The 18,302-nt window shown below is 38.0% G+C and overlaps 1 protein-coding gene across 1 annotated transcript in view; it reads right to left on the reverse strand.

Moving 5' to 3' along the window:
- Positions 1–18,302, reverse strand: part of LOC103078014 (protein unc-13 homolog C-like) — a 288,547-nt gene that overhangs the window by 170,958 nt on the left and 99,287 nt on the right. Inside the window, exon 6 of the mRNA XM_007461879.1 lies at positions 6,671–6,756. Coding sequence (XP_007461941.1) covers positions 6,671–6,756 — 86 coding nt within the window. The remainder of the gene's footprint in view (positions 1–6,670; positions 6,757–18,302) is intronic.

Below are 18,302 nucleotides of genomic sequence, written 5' to 3' on the forward strand. Positions count from 1 at the left end.
GGAATGTAGAAGTGTGTTGAAGTTGTGTTGAACTGTCTCTATGGCATTCTGGCAGCCATTGCCAAAGTATCTAAGTCTTAGCAAAAAGTTTTCAGAACAGGAAAATGACTTATTAGTCATGTGAAACATAGGATAAAATTTGTTCAGGTATAAGACATTATCCACTAAAAGCTAATATTTTATCAGTGAGCATTGTATTATTTCTTTGAATCATTCAACAGTTGTTTCCGGACAAGAGTAATATTGAAGATTCTCAACAGGATGAGGGAAAGCCACCTGTCATCTCTCCTTGGTTGAGAAATACCAACATCTCTGTTATTTATGGGAATTGCTGTACCTCTGAGGAGTGTTGCAACAGCGAAGGACACCAAACAGGGTTGAGAACCACTACTGTACGAAAAGGAGGTCAGAGAGATCCTTTCCAAAGTGCTCCCAATCTTGGCTCCAACCATAGTCTCTGAAGAATACAGAGGCATAGCTTTAATCTCTGTCATTCCAATAAGGTTAAGAAAGATTGAGAGGAGGAAACAGGAGACGAAAGAAATCAGTTGTTTCCAGGGAGGTTTTACTGACTGCAGAAATTAGTCAGAAGCCAATCTTTTCTACCAAAATCTGATGATCAAGACAAATTGACAACCAGTGATTTGTGAGAGTAAACTTAAAAATCAGCAGAAAATTACTGATAGGAAGACAAGAAAGGTGACAAGTGTCAAATAATAGTTTGAGGGTATGAGCTAGACCAGAAAGATGTTAAGGACAAGAATATTCTAAGGGAGGCTACAGAAGTTCATGGGTCAATAGTTCAGGTCTTTCCATATAGCCAAAGTGGTCAGCGAGACCAGGAGAGATGCGACCATGACATTGTGTTCTCATTGTTTTTGTAGCTACAAGGTCAAGGGCAATGTTCTTAAATGCGCAGGGTGGCCTGAGACCTGTATGCGGGTGAAGGGCAATAAAAAAATTATACTTCTTTGAGAGAAGGCCTCCAAAAATAAATGTAAGAGAGTAAGATATGCTAAAGATATTCAATATGCAAATACTCAAATTCATACATCAAGAGAAGATGGTGCATGGAAATGGTGAGAGCAGACTTAACAGCAACAGTTGTGCTTATTAGGATGATGAGACAGTGAAAGATTACAAAGGCAGTCTAACAATTTTCACCTATTGATGAGGACCAACATGATAACTAAGCAGCAGACCAGAAAGATTGGTGATAAAAAGGTAGAATGTCCAGTGTTAAAGCCTTGCTGCTACTCAGTGTGTGGTACGCTAACCAGAGGCCTGGGCATCATCTCAGATTTTGTTAGAAATAGAGAGAACCACCTAGCCTGCCCCCAAAAAGGTCTACTCAACCAGAATCTGCAATTTTAACAAGATTCCCGGGGACTACTGTGCACATTAAAGTTTGAGGAGCTCTGATCTGGGAGACTTTAAATAAGGCCAGGTGAAAGATGATTGTATTTTGCATATCATAATTAATTCCATGTCTGCCTAAGTTAATTAAGTAAAACAGTCATTTTTAACTAATCTATTTTCAATGATTTTTAATTATTTTTTATTCAAAGATTCATCTGAGAATTTGGCAAATGCTTTAGATACTCTTCTCCCATCCCATCCATCCTTCCAAGCGGATGCGATTTTGGAATATAACTTAAAGCCCAGCCACAAATTCCAATTTAAGAAGTAGTATTTAAAGAATCCCAAGCACTATTCCACAGAATTATTAGTTAGAAACCACCTGAATGCTTGTGGACCCAATCCACCAAATGGCTGCTATCTTGGGGCCTAGCAGGGTTTGATTTTAATAGAGACTTTGAAGACACCCACATATATTACACAATCAGGGCCCTGAACAGGACTGCCTTGATTGCCAGGCAACCAAGTTCTACGGATACCAAGATGACATATAAAACGTGTGCCGTCAACTGCAATTGCCAAGTAAAACTTTCAGTCACAGGCATCTAGACATTTGGGTGGTATTATAAAACATCTGAAAGTTTTTCTTTACTAAATTATAATCCTCAAGATTGTGATAATGGCTAATGTTTGACTATTTATTATGCACTAGGAAACTATCCGCTCCTTGCCCCCATCTCTCTCTCTCTCTCTTCCTTTCTCTTAAAATAACCTTGTAAGGTAGGTATTTTTGTCCCTAATTTTAAAATATGGAAACTGAGACTTACTTTAATAAACTGTCCAAGATCATAGCTAACAAATTAATAGAAAGTAGCGGAGGCTGAACTCACACATAGATCTAACTTACTGCAAAACCTGTATTTTTACCAGCCAGGCTAAAGACTATAAAAGTCTTTAGAATAACTGCTTTAGAAAAAATTCTGCAAAACCAACTCTATTTCACTATAAAATGAAATATTTCATCAGGGACTTTTTTCTTCCTAAACTACCTTTTTCACAGAAAGTACATCTTTTGTGTAAAATCTATAAAATAATTTATTCTGGTTCATTCAGCAAGTTATCACCAAAGTTTGATACTGCTTATCAAAGTTGTAAGGTGATTAATGTCAAATCTGAAAACAAAATAAGATGGCTGATACAGACTGAGTAAAGTTGGGGGAAAAGTTCTTTTATTTTTAAATTAAATTATTCTTTTCGTAGCAGCTGATGAGTTCATGAAGTAAAGTAAAAAGCTGCATCAAAAAGCCTTAAGCCCATAAATTCTAACTCCCTTCTCTGTTGATCTGACTTCATCAGAGGTCACTTACAACCTGGGCTCAGATGCTTTAATCATAAGACAAACTATGTAGCCCAAATTATATAACACAGAGTCTTTCTAGGCCGATAGCCTGAAGCACTCCTCCAGTCAATTAATTTTAACAACATTCTATAAGGCAAATAGGGAGAGTAAGAACATCACTATCACATGCAAAAGAGCCTGCCAGAAGAATGTTTTTAAGTATATGCCCTCTATTCTGTGAGGTATTCCTAGTCCTTTTTCTCTTTTTTTTTTTTTTTTGCGGTACACGGGCCTCTCACTGTTGTGGCCTCTGCCTTTGCGGAGCACAGGCTCCGGACGCACAGGCTCAGCGGCCATGGCTCACGGACCCAGCCGCTCCGCGGCATGTGGGATCTTCCCGGACCGGGGCATGAACCCGTGTCCCCTGCATCGGCAGGCAGACTCTTAACCGCTGCACCACCAGGGAAGCCCCCTAGTCCTTATTTTCTTTAACAATTATTATTCATGTCACATTTTTTAAAATGTCACAGTATGAAGCCATCTATTACATTGAAATGGTGAAAGGGAAGGATGGAGAGATAGGGAACAAATGAACATGGATTTGTAAACACTGTCCTAGGAGTTTTAAACCTTAAACGACCCCTAAAGGAGACTGTTCTGAGACTTCCACAGATCTTTCTCCATTTATATAATAATAATGCTCTCCTCCCACTAGCACCATGATTTTGAAGTACAGTATATTTGAGGTATCATGTAATCCTCACACCAACCTGTGAACTCTTATCACCTTTTTACTGAAAGGAAAACTAAAGTTTGGAGATGTTATACATTAATTGCCCAAGCTGGTGCAGCTCATAAGTGAGAAAGCTTTCTGAAACTGGGTTTCCCAGACTCAGATCTCTTGCTGCCTCCCAACTAGCAATACTAGAAATGTTTAGTTTGAACATAAGTATCTGGCTTTGTCTGCGAGGCTCTTTGTATAAGGTTGTCCCATTTGTGATTTGATTCAAGTAAACTAACACATACTAAGCTTCTATTAAGGTTCAGTGAATACAGAAATGACAAATACAATCTTTACACTCAAAAGCCTTCTCATCTGGTATAGAAGATACATAAACCAGGAACTACAATCTAAATTACTCCCTTACTGTGCTCATTATGCCTTCCTGAAAATGGGTGTGAATGTGCAAACTAGTGAACTGGACACTTTAGGTGAATTGTATGGGATGTGAATTATATCTCAATACAGCTGCTATTAAAAAAAATGAATTAAAAAAACATTAAAAAATTTATGTTAAGGAAAGGATTCTTGTCTCCAGAAAACCTAAGATAATCACAAAATAATTACTTACCCTTGATCTTGGACGTGACTTTTAATAATACAATCTCAGCATTTTGGGATATTGCTTTTGCACAAAATTATTAACCTCTAATCAATAAACATCCAACCAAAGTTATGGTGCTTTACATGTAGCATTTCTAATTTCATTGTTGTTTCAAACAAATGTTATATTTTTTTGAGATTTACATTTCCTAACATAAATATTATACTTAGTTGTCTAAAATTACTACTTCTTTTTTAAAGCAAAGGTAACATAAAATAAAACATCCAATAGTTGCACAAATGTTATATAAATAAAGATAGAGGCCCTGTCCAAACTAAATGTGCACTGGTGGGCAATGCCACTGTGGAATGGTTCCAAATAGTCAAGTTCCTCTGAAATGCGGGCAGGAGCGGCTCCTTGCCCATTGCGCAGCCCTCTGATCCAGTGTGAACTTTTCATTTTACAGGTGAGGACAACGAAACAGGAAGGTGTTGACCTCTTAAAATATTCCCAAAATCACATAGAAAAGGATCACAAACAGAAGTCTCTACTGCTTTTTCTACTACGACACTCAGTTGGGATTAACTGGTAAAGTCTTCACTGATACAACACATAGTTGTTAAGTAGTTTCTATTTTCTAGGCTTCATTCTAGGCAATATAGATATGTTGATAAAAATTACAGGCAAAAAATTTGCACTGTGGCAAGGGAGACAGATAAGAAGTAAGCCTGAGTAAACAAGTAAATAAAGGATAGTAATTAGTTGCTATGCAGAGGATTAAGATAAGGTTATTCATGGGGGTGACTTTAGCTCCTGAGCCCTACATGGCTGCTTGTGAAGAGTGGTGGGAAGAGAAATCCAGGCAGTAAACAAGCTGATGAAAAGGTTGTGGTTGGTAGGAGGCAGAGGTAGAGAAAGCAGGATTGACCAATACAATGGAGACGGAACGCTTCACTGCAGAATAAGGAGTTTGCATCTCTGAGCAAGTTCTGGTAAAATTTTAAGGATAAGTCCTAATTTATCTAATTAGGTGGTAGACCCAGACTTTACCAGAAAATCAGGTATTAAAATCTATTGTGTACCTTCTTTTTCAAATAAGGAAAAGTACTGTATCTTTCCTCTGTGTGCCCTAGCAAGAAGCTTACATTTCAGCAACACTAAGAAAAAAACAGTGGCACAACGAGCACAAACTCAATCAGCCATCTTCCACTCTGCGGTCCCAATGCCTGTTCTAAGCTGCCAATCTGAACAGGACATGTCCCTCCTGAAATCCCTTTATGGTCTGTCATTTTTCTTAGCAGAGAGTCAAACTCCTCATCATGCCACAAGGCAGCACATGCTGGTCCCTGCCAATTTCTCCAGCCTCACTTCCTGCTACCTGTTGCTCACAGGACCAGCTGAGTTCTCTTCTCAAATGAACCTTGTGCTCACTCTACTTGTTAATGCTTTGTCCTTGACCAGGACAAGACAGAGATTCTTCTTGTTCAACTCTTCCCAAAGTGAACTCCTACTTATTCTTCAGGTCTTTGTCAAGATAACACTTCCTCAGAGGAAGTTCCTCTAGAAAACCTGCCTTGCCCCCTTGTCCTAAGTCTGACTTAGGAGCTTCACCTCCAGATATTCCATCATCTTTAGCACTGACCACCCCCATGTTGCGACCGTCTACATATTTGCAGCTGTCCTGCATAATCTTGTTGAGGGCAGGGACCATAGCTGTCCTGTTCATTGTTGTATATTCCATACTGAGTGCAGTCTGGGCATTTAGCATCTAGGGGCTTAATACATAGTGAACAAGTGCAAAGAAAACTTTCTACTAGGTTTTAAATTCCTAGAGAGCAGGAACCCTAGGCTGGTTAAACATACTACCTCCAACTCTAAACACAAGATGAGTGATCAAAGAAATTTATAGTTTTTCAACTGAGAGCTGCATTTCCCGTGCTTTACATTCTATGATTTGAGTATATTGAAAGTGGAGTTTCTGGTGAAGAGCCTGCCATTGTCTTTGCACCAGCTTTGGCCATATTTTAACATGCCCTGCCATCAGATACCATTTCTAAGTCTAGGTAGACAAATATCTGAACTAATATTACTCATCTACCCTCTCAATATGGTCTGACTTATGCCATAAGTATTTATGCCATAAAGTATTCCTGCATCTAAACTTTGTCCTACATATGAAATACTCACTATTATCCTGCAACTTAGACCATTTGATTTAAAATGCATTTCTTCAGGGCTTTTAAATACTTTGCGATCTTTATCTTTCCACAATGTGGAAATAAGTTTCAGAACTAAACTGATCATAGTGATCGATGTTTTGATGCAACAGTTCCTTACATTTAAAATCAAGAGGGCTTCCCTGGTGGCGCAGTGGTTGAGAGTCCGCCTGCCGGTACAGGGGACGCGGGTTCGTGCCCCGGTCCGGGAAGATCCCACATGCCGTGGAGCGGCTGGGCCCGTGAGCCATGGCCGCTGAGCCTGCGCGTCCGGAGCCTGTGCTCCGCAACGGGAGAGGCCACAACAGTGAGAGGCCCGCGTACCGCAAAAAAAAAATAAAATAAAATAAAAAATAAAATAAAATCAAGAACACAAAATCAAAATTTAACTAAAACGTATACTCTTAATAAGTTTAAATATTTGTACCTACCTTCTAGTGCATCTTTCATATCCTGAGCAAAAAGGGTCCACATAATTTCAGCACTTATTTTTCCCATGTTCAGTTCTTGAGGAAACCTAAAAGCAAACACATATATTAGTAGATCAAAAAGAAAAATGTACCTGAAAAAAAACGCTTCACATTACACAGACACCACAGTAATTATTACATAGTTTATAAATACTTTTACTTATGAGATTTCTCTTTATAAATTTTCAGGGGTAGGGAAAAAATGCTGAACACCAGAGTGTGGCAATAAAGACAATTATTGGGTGAAAGGAAAACAGACTTCATTACATCAGTGCGAATGTAATGTTGCTCAGGGTTCCTGATGGATGTCTTATGCTGTGTGTTTGCTTGCGTCTAAAGAGTCCCTTTAGTTTTATCAAACACTTTGTCTTCATATGTCTCAATCTGAGGATAGGCCAGATGAATCTGAGGAGCAGATACCATATAACAGCAAAAACCACAGCTCGCATTCATCTGTCAGCCATTTTTCTTGAAGCAAACTTGAGTGCTTCCATTCTCTATTTGCTTAAAGCAAATTATTTCAAGAAAGATTCCTCACTCCTCTGGTAAAATGGCCCATGGTGGACCCATTAATCAGGACTCCAGAACTACCAGGCAGGCTGTGTATTTTAGATCAAACAAGCTTAAGCCAAAGACAAGATTCCTACTGCTGCTGAATATGTATTCTGTTTGTATGTGTTTTCAATCTCATAATAAGCCCAGTGAAAATAATTTCATTCATTTCATTTCATTGTAAATAGCCCATGCCAACATGCAAGACTGAAAGTATTTTCTGTTCTAACAAATATATATTATATATTTTATGCATTGAATATATTATTTATAAAGTACATGCATATAAATGTTTATATACATATATACAAGCTAACATATTAAGGAAATATATATATATATACACATATATATGTAAAGTAACAATAACCCTCACATTCATTTATTTTTTATTTTTTTTATTTATTTATTTTTTTTGCGGCATGCGGGCCTCACACTGTTGTGGCCTCTCCTGTTGCAGAGCACAGGCTCAGTGGCCATGGCTCACGGGCCCAGCCGTTCCGTGGCATGTGGGATCTTCCCGGACCGGGGCACGAACCCGTGTCCCCTGCACCGGCAGGCGGACTCTCAACCACTGCGCCACCAGGGAAGCCCTATTTTTTATTTTTAAGATTTTTTTGATGTGGACCATTTTTTTTTCTTTAAAGTCTTTATTGAAAGTTAAGACTTTGTCTTCCTATGCAGGGGGTACAGGTTCAATCCCTGGTCAGACAACTAAGATCCCACATATCTCACAGCCAAAAAACCAAAACATAAAACAGAAGCAATATTGTAACAAATTCAATAAGGACTTCACATTCATTTATATCTTTGAGTCCAAATCAAAAAAAGAGAAGAGTAATATAACCCTGAATGGGATAGAAAGGGTTACTTAAGTAAATATGACCTCAGTATAACCTCAACGAAGAAAAGACCACATATCCTACATACTATTTCACCAAAGCACACGTGTTTCATCAAATATCCCTTACTAATTTCCATCTATCAATTTATCTAATAATGTCAACTGATACTTTAAAACTTAAATGTGGATGCATTATTATTAAGTATTAAAACAGAACACTTCCTATGATCAAAAAATAAATATAACCTAGATATATACAAAATCAGTTTTCAACAATAAATTTTACCCCCTTTATATAAAAATAAACTTTAGCAAGTAATGTTTCATTTGTGGATAGCTACGAACATCCCATATATGTAGTATATTAACTTTTATGTAATAGATACACAGCAATAAAATTGTAAGTGATATAATTACAGTGATTTTAGCTACTAAAATGAGGAAATCTATTATTTTAATTTTTTGAATCCAGAATAAAGAATGTATTAATTCAGTTTATGGTGCTCTGATATAAAAAACAAAGACATTGGGATACCTTCAAGATGGCGGAAGGGTAAGATGTAGAGATCACCTTGCCCCGCAACAAATACATCAGAAATACATCTACATGTGGAACAGCTCCTACAGAACACCTGCTCAACGCTGGCAGACCTCAGACCTCCCAAAAGGAAAGAAACTCCCCACGTACCAGGGTAGAGCAAAAGAAAAAACAGAGACAAAAGAATAGGGACGGGACCTGCACCTCTGGGAGGGAGCTGTGAAGGAGGAAAGGTCTCCACACACTAGGAAGCCCCTTCGCGGGCAGAGATTGCGGGAGGCGGAGCGGGGAGCTTCGGAGCCGCGGAAGAGAGCGCAGCAACAGGGGTGCGGAGGGCAAAGTGGAGCGATTCCAGCACAGAGGATCAGTGCCGACCGGCACTCACAGCCCGAGAGGCTTGTCTGCTCACCCGCCAGGGCGGGCGGGGCTGGGAGCTGAGGCTCGGGCTTCAGAGGTCGGATCCCAGGGAGACGACTGGGGTTGGCGGCGTGAACACAGCCTGAAGGGGTTAGTGCACCACAGCTAGCCGGGAGGGAGTCCAGGAAAAAGTCTGGAGCTTCCAAAGAGGCAAGAGACCATTGTTTCAGGGTGTGTGAGTAGAGGGGATTCAGAGCACCGCCTAAGTTTGAGCTCCAGAGATGGGCGTGAGCCGCGGCTATCAGCGTGGACCCCAGAGACGGGCATGAGATGCTAACACTGCTGCTGCAGCCACCAAGAATCCTGTGTGCAAGCAAGGTCACACTCCACACCTCCCCTCCCGGGAGCCTATGCAGCCCGCCACTGTCAGGGTCCCGGGATCCAGGGACAACTCCCCCGATGGAACACACGGTGTGCCTCAGGCTGGTGCAACGTCATGCTGGCCTCTGCCACTGCAGGCTTGCCCCGCATCCATAGCCTCCCACGCCCCGGCCTGAGTGTGCCAGAGCCCCCCAATCAGCTACTCCTTTAACCTTGTCCTGTCTAAGCTAAGAACAGATGCCCTCAGGCTACCTACACGCAGAGGCAGGGCCAATCCAAAGCTGACCCCTGGGAGCTGTGCGAACAAAGAAGAGAAAGGGAAATCTCTCCCAGCAGCCTCAGGAGCAGTGGATTAAATCTCCACAATCAACTTGGTGTACCCTGTATCTGTGGAATACCTGAATAGATAACGAATCATCCCAAAATAGAAGTGGTAGACTTTGGGAGCAACAGTATATATATATTTTTCCTTTGTCTCTTAGTGAGTGTGTATGTGTATGATTATTTGTGTGATTTTCTCTGCATAGCTTTGTTTTTACCATTTCTCCTAGAGCTCGGTCTGTCCATTTTTTTTTTTTCTCTTAGTATAGTTTTTAGCACTTGTTACCATTGATGGATTTGTGTTTTGGTCTGGTTGCTCACTTCTTATTTTCATTCTTTATTTTTTCTTTTTTTATTACTTTTGAATTTTTAAATTTTAAATAATTTTTTATATCAATAACTTTATTTTATTTTATTACTATTCCTTATTTATTTCTTTTTTTTTCTCCCTTTTCTTCTGAGCCGTGTGGCAGACAGGGTCTTGGTGCTCCAGCCAGGTGTCAGGCCTCGGCCTCTGAGGTGAGAGAGCCAAGTTCAGGACACTGGTCCACTAGAGACCTCCTGGCTCCATGTAATATCAAATGGTGAAAGCTCTCCCAGAGATCTCCATCTCAACGTGAAGACACAGCTCCACTCAACAACCAGCAAGCTACAGTTCTGGACACCCTATGCCAAACAACTAACAGGACAGGAACACAACCCCACTCATTAGCAGGGAGGCTGCCTAAAATCATAAGGTCACAGACTCCCCAAAAGACACCACTGGACGTGGTCCTGCCCACCAGAAAGACAAGATCCAGGCCCGTCCACCTGAACACAGGCACAGCTCCCCTCCACCAGGAAGCCTACACAACCCACTGAACCAACCCTGGCCACTAGGGGCACAAACCAAAAACAACGGAAACTACGAACCTGCAGCCTGTGAAAAGGAGACCCCCAAAACAGTATATGAAGCAGAATGAGAAGACAGAGAAACACACAGAAGATGAAGGAGCAAGGTAAAAACCCACCAGACCAAACAAATTAAGAGAAAATAGGCAGTCTATCTGAAAAAGAATTCAGAGTAATGATAGTAAAGATGTTCCAAAATCTTGGAAATAGAATAAATACAAGAATCATTTAACAAGGACCTAGAAGAACTAAAGATGAAACAAGAAACAATGAACACAATAAATGAAATTAAAAATGCTCCAGAAGGGATCAATACCAGAATAACTGAGGCAGAAGAATGGATAAGTGACCTGGAAGATAAAATAGTGGAAATAACTACTGCAGAGCTGAATAAAGAAAAAAGAATGAAAAGAATTGAGGATAGTCTCAGAGATCACTGGGACACATTAAACGCACCAACATTCAAATTATAGGGGTCCCAGAAGAAGGAGAGAAAAAGAAAGTCACTGAGAAAATATTTGAAGAGATTATAGTTGAAAACTTCCCTAATATGGGAAAGGAAATAGTTAATCAAGTCCAGGAAGCACAGAGAGTCCCATACAGGATAAATCCAAGAAGAAACACACCAAGACACATATTAATCAAACTATCAACAATTAAATTCAAAGAAAAAATATTAAAAGCAGCAAGGGAAAAACAACAAATAACATACAAGGGAATCCCCATAAGGTTAACAGCTGACCATTTAGCAGAAACTCTGTAAGCCAAAAGGGAATGGCAGGACATATTTAAAGTGATGAAGGAGAAGAAACTGCAACCAAGATTACTCTACCCAGCAAGGATCTCATTCAGATTTGATGGAGAAATTAAATCCTTTACAGACAAGCAAAAGCTGAGAGAATTCAGCACCACCAAACCAGCTTTACAACAAATGCTAAAGGAACTTCTCTAGGCAGGAACCACAAGAGAAGAAAAAAACTTACAATAACAAACCCCAAACAACTAAGAAAACGGTAATAGGAACATACATATTGATAATTACCTTAAATGTAAATGGATTAAATGCTCATACCAAAAGACATAGACTGGCTGAATGGATACAAAAAGAAAACCCATATATATGCTGTCTACAAGGGATCCACTTCAGACCTAGGGTCACATACAGACTGAAAGTGAGGGGATGTAAAAAGATATTCCATGCAAATAGAAACCAAAAGAAAGCTGGAGTAGCAATTCTCATATCAGACAAAATAGACTTTAAAATAAAGACTATTACAAGAGACAAAGAAGGACACTACATGATGATCAAGGGATCAATCCAAGAAGAAGATATAACAATTGTAAATATTTATGCACCCCAAATAGGAGGACCTCCATACATAAGGCAAATGCTGACAGACATAAAAGGGGAAATTGGCAGTAACACCATCATAGTAGGGGACTTTAAGACCCCACTATCACCAATGGACAGGTCATCCAAAATGAAAATAAAAAAGGAAACACAAACTTTAAATGATACAGTAAACAAGATGGACTTAATTAATATTTACAGGACATTCCATCCAAAAGTAGCAGAACACACTTTCTTCTCAAGTGCTCATGGAACATTCTCCAGGACAGATCATATTTGGGTCACAAATCAAGTCTTGGTAAATTTAAGAAAAGTGAAATTCTATCACGTATCTTTTCCAACCACAACACTATGAGACTAGATATCTAATGCAGGAAAAAACCTGTAAAATATACAAACACATGGAAGCTAAACAACACACTAATTAATAACCAAGAGATCACTGAAGAAATTAAAGAGGAAAAAGAAATACCTAGACACAAATGACAGTGAAAACACAATGACCCAAAACTTATCGGATGCAGCAAAAGCAGTTGTAAGAAGGAACTTTATAGCAATAGAATCCTACCTCAAGAAACAAGAAACACCTCAAATAAACTACCTTACCTTAAACCTAAAGCGATTAGAGAAAGAAGAACAAAAAAACCCCAAAATCAGCAAAAGGAAAGAAACCATAAAGATGAGATCAGAAATAAATGAAAAAGAAATGAAGGAAACAAGAGCAAATAACAAAAAAACTAAAAGCTGGTTCTTTGAGAAGATAAACAAAATGGACAAACCATTAGCCACACTCATCAAGAAAAAAAGGGAGAAGACTCGAATCAATAGAATGAGAAATGAAAAAGAAGTAACAACTGACACTGCAAAAACACAAAGGATCATGAGAGATTACTACAAACAACAATACGCCAGTAAAATGGACAACCTGGAAGAAAAGGACAAATTCTTAGAAAAGCATATCTTCTGAGACTGAATCAGGAAGCAATAGAAAATATAAAAAGACCAATCACAAGCACTGAAATTGAAACTGTGATTAAAAATCTTCCAACAACAAAAAAGCCGAGGACCAGATGTCTTCTCAGGTGAATTCTATCATTTAGAGAAGAGATAACACCTATCCTTCTCAAACTCTTACAAAATATAGTAGAGGGAGGAACACTCCCAAACTCATTCTACGAGGCCACCATCACCCTGATAAGGAAACCACACAAAGATGTCACAAAGAAAGAAAACTACAGGCCAATATCAGCGATGAACATAGATGCCAAAATCCTCAACAAAATACTAGCAAACAGAAACCAACAACACATTAAAAAGATCATACATCATGATCAAGTGGGGTTTATCCCAGGATTGCAAGGATTCTTCAATATATGCAAATCAATCAATGTGATAAGGCATATTAACAAACTGAAGGAAAAAAACCATATGATCATCTCAATAGATGCAGAAAAAGCTTTTGACAAAATTCAATACCAATTTATGATAAAAACTCTCCAGAAAGGGGACATAGAGGGAACTTCCCTCAACATAGTAAAGGCCATATATGACAAACCCACAGCCAACAGCATTGTCAATGGGGAAAAACTGAAACCATTTCCACTAAGATCAGGAATAAGACGAGGTTGCCTACTCTCACCACTATTATTCAACATAGTTTTGGAAGCTTTAGCCACATTAATCAGAGAAGAAAAGGCAATACAAGGAATCCAAACTGGAAAAGAAGAAGTAAAGCTCTCTCTGTTTGCAGATGACATGATACTATACATAGAGAATCCTAAATATGCTAACAGAAAACTACTAGAGCTAAACAATGAATTTGGTAAGGTAGAAGGAGACAAATTAATGCACAAAAATCTCTTGCATTCCTATACACTAATGATGAAAAATCTGAAAGAGAAGCTAAGGAAACACTCCCATTTGCCACTGCAACAAAAAGAATAAAATACATAGGAATAAACCTACCTAAGGAGACAAAAGACCTGTATGCAGAAAACTATTAGACACTGATGAAAGAAATTAAAGATGATAAACATATGGAGAGATATAGCATGTTCTTGGATTGGAACAATCAACATTGTGAAAATGACTCTATTACCCAAAGCAATCCACAGAGTCAATGCAATCCCTATCAAACTAACAATGACATTTTTCACAGAACTAGAACAAAAAATTTCACAATTCATATGGAAACACAAAAGACCCCGAAGAGTCTAAGCAATCTTGAGAAAGAAAAATGGAGCTGAAGGAATCAGGCTCCTGGACTTCAGACTATAGTACAAAGCTACAGTAATCAAGACAGTATGGCACTGGCACAAAAACAGAAATATAGATCAGTGGATCAGGACAGAAAGCGCAGAGATAAATGCATGCACATATGGTCACCTTATCCTTGATGAAGGAGGCAAGAATATACAAGGGAGAAAAGACAGCCTCTTCAATAAGTGGTGGTAGGAAAACTGGACAGCTACGTGTAAAAGAATGAAATTAGAACACTCCCTAACACCATACACAAAAGTAAACTCAAAATTAATTAAAGACCTAAATGTAAGGCCAGACACTATAAAACTCTTAGAGGAAATCCTAGGCAGACACTCTATGACATAAATCACAGCAAGATTCGTTTTGACCCACCTCCTAAAGAAATGAAATAAAAACAAAAATAAACAAATGGGGGCTTCCCTGGTGGCGCAGTGCTTGAGAGTCCGCCTGCCGATGCAGGAGACGCGGGTTCGTGCCCCGTTTCGGGAGGATCCCACATGCCGCGGAGCGGCTGGGCCCGTGAGCCATGGCCGCTGAGCCTGTGCGTCCGGAGCCTGTGCTCCGCAAAATGGGAGAGGCCACAACAGTGAGAGGCCCGCAAAACGCAAGGAAAAAATAAAAAATAAAAAAAAAAAAATAAAAAAAAAATAAACAAATGGGACCTAATGAAACTTCAAAGCTTTTGCACAGCAAAGGAAACCATAAACAAGATGAAAGACAACCCTCAGAATGGGAGAAAATATTTAAAAATGAAGCAACTGACAAAGGATTAAGCTCTAAAATTTACAAGCAGCACATGTAGCTCAATATCAAAAAAACAAACAAACAAATGAAAAAAGGGGCAGAGGACCTAAGCAGACATTTCTCCAAAGATGATATACAGATTGTCAACAAACAGATGAAAGAATGCTCAACATCACTAATCATTAGAGAAAGGCAAATCAAAACTACAATGAGGTATCCCCTCACACAAGTCAGAATGGCCATCATCAAAAAATCTACAAATAATAAATGCTGAAGAGGGTGTGGAGAAAAGGGTACGCTCTTGTAGCATTGGTGGGAATGTAAATTGATACAACCACTATGGAGAACAGTATGGAGGTTCCTTAAAAAAGCTAAAAATAGAACTACCATACAACCCAGCAATCACACTACTGGGCATATACCCTGAGAAAATCATAATTCAAAAAGAGTCATGTACCACAATGTTCATTACAGCTCTATTTACAATAGCCAGGGCATGGAAGCAACGTAAGTGTCCATCAACAGATGAATGGATAAAGAACATGTGGCATATATGTATACAATGGAATATTACTCCACCATAAAGTGAAATGAAATTGAGTTATTTGTAGTGAGGTGGATGGAACTAGTGTCTATCATACAGAGTGAAGTAAGTCAGAAAGAGGAAAACAAATACCGTATGCTAACACATATATATGGAATCTGAAAAGAAAAAGAAAAAATGGTTCTGATGAACCTAGGAGCAGGACAGGAATAATGATGCAGACCTACTAGAGAATGGACTTGAGGGTGGGGAGGGGGAAGGGTAAGATGGGACGAAATGAGAGAGTGACATGGACATGTATACACTACCAAATGTAAAATAGATAGCTAGTGGCAAGTAGCCACATAGCACAGGGAGATCAGCTTGATGCTCTGTGTCCACGTAGAGGGGTGGGATAGGGAGGGTGGGAAGGAGGTGCAAGAGGGAGGTGATATGGGGATATATGTATATGTATAGCTGATTCACTTTATTATAAAGCAGATACTAACACAGCATCATAGAGCAACTATACTCCAATAAAGGTGTTAAAAAATACATTATACAAAAAGTAAACTAAAGAGCATTATCTCTCATAAAATTGATGCAGATGTCTTCAACAAAAAATGACAAATTCAATCCTTATATATATTCAAAGGATAATACATCATGACCAAGACACTTATCCCAGAAATGCAGCATAGGTTCAACATTCAAATATGAATCAATGTGATTCACCATATTTACAGACTAAGGAGAAAATTTTTAGCATCTCAATAGATGCAGAGAACATATCTGACGAACTTCAACATTTGTTCATGCTAAAAACAAAATAAATCAAAAACAAAAACAAACATCCTAAAACTAGGAAATTAAAGGGAACAAGGGAACTTCCTTAACCTTATAAAGAGAATCTGCAAAAACCTACAGCTAACATCATACTAAGATAAGGATCAAGGTAATGGTATTTACTCTCACTATTCTTATTAAACACTGTACTGGAGTTCCTAAAGATTGTAAACAGGCAAGAAAAAGAAATAATATCAGAGGCATATAGAAATAAAACTCTCTATTTGCAGACAACATGATCATCTACATAGAAAATCTCCGAAAAACTACAAAAAAGCTACTAAATAAGTTCAGCAAGGTCACAGAATACGAAGTCAAGACACACAATCATTGTATCTCTATATTCTAGCAATGAACCATTGGAAACTGAAATTAAAACAGCAATATATTTACAATAGCATCAAAAGATGAAATACTTAGGCATAAATCTAGAATATATGTACAAGATTTATATGAGGAAACCTGCAAAGTACTGAGGAGAAACATGAAGTAAAGCTTAAATAAATGGAGAAATATGTTGTATTCATGAATTGGTATATTTAATGTCATTAGAATGTTAATTTTTCCCAAGTTGATTTACAGATTCAATGCAATCTCACCCAGAACTCCAGAAGAACTCTTTTTGTGGAAACTGACAAATTCATTCTAAAATTTACATGGTGAAGCAAAAGAACTAGAAGAGCAAAAATGGTATTTATTAAAACAGCTGAAGGATTTACACCTGTCTTCACAGCTTACTATGAAACTACAGTAATTAAACGGTGTATCTTCAAGGTAAATTAATTTTCAATAAGGTGTTACATTAATTCAATGGAGAAAAGATAGACTTTTCAATACGTCTGCTAGACTAGTTGGGTATCCATATGCAAAAAAAAAAAAAAAAAAAACAAAAACCTGGACCCAAACTTCACAACATATTAAAAAAAAGTCAAAATGATCACAAACCTAAACACAAATCCTAAACTATAAATCTTCTAAAAGAAAACACAGAAAATCTTATGATCAACAGTTGCTTAGATCTGTCACAACAAGTGCAAACCATAAAATAAAATACTGATAAATTGGGCTTTATGAAAATTAAAATCTGCTTTTAAAAAGAAACTGTTCAGAAAATGAAAAGAAGAGCAGTTGACTAGGAGAAAACAATTTGCAGAATGCATATCTGATAAAGGACTTATATCTGGAATATCCAAAGTACTCTCAAATCTCAATAATAAGAAAAAAATTGCCCAATTAAAAAAACGGGCAATTGATCTGAATGACACTTTAGCAAAGAAAATAATTAGATAGAAAATAAGCACGTCAAAATATGTATGGGTGGTGATGTGATGAATTGGGAGATTGGGATTGACATATATACACTAATATATATAAAATGGATAACTAATAAGAAACTGCTGTATAAAAGAAATAAATAAAATAAAATTCAAAAAAAGAAAAGAAAATATGTCAACATCATTAGTCATTAGGTACTTTCAAATAAAAATTATTGATATAATGTGATACCACTACATGTCTACTAAAATAGCTTCAAAAGAAAACAAAACAAAACAAAACAAAATGACACCTGACAATACCAAGGGCTGGGAAATATGTAAAGATACAGAGAAGCTGGAATTCTGATACATTACTGCTGAGAATGCAAAATATGACAGTCATTTTGGAAAGCAGTTTGGCAATCAAGTTAAATATATTTAACTTGATTTAAATATTTACCAGCAGTCCCACTCCAGGTATTTATCCAAGAGAAATGAACCTTATATTTACACAAAAACTATGTATGTTGCTTAATTTTCAATCACCAAAAACTGCAAATAGCCAATGTCTTTCAGCTGATGAATGGATAGAGATAGGTTCATAAAATGCAATCTACTAAGTAATAAAAAGGAATAAACAACTGATACATGTTAACAGTGTGGATGAGTATCAAATGAATTATGCTAAATGAAAGAAACTGGACTCAAAAAAATCTATATAACTGTA

Source organism: Lipotes vexillifer, unplaced genomic scaffold, assembly GCF_000442215.2.
Source record: "Lipotes vexillifer unplaced genomic scaffold, Lipotes_vexillifer_v1.1 scaffold1709, whole genome shotgun sequence".
Classification (NCBI taxonomy): domain Eukaryota; kingdom Metazoa; phylum Chordata; class Mammalia; order Artiodactyla; family Lipotidae; genus Lipotes; species Lipotes vexillifer.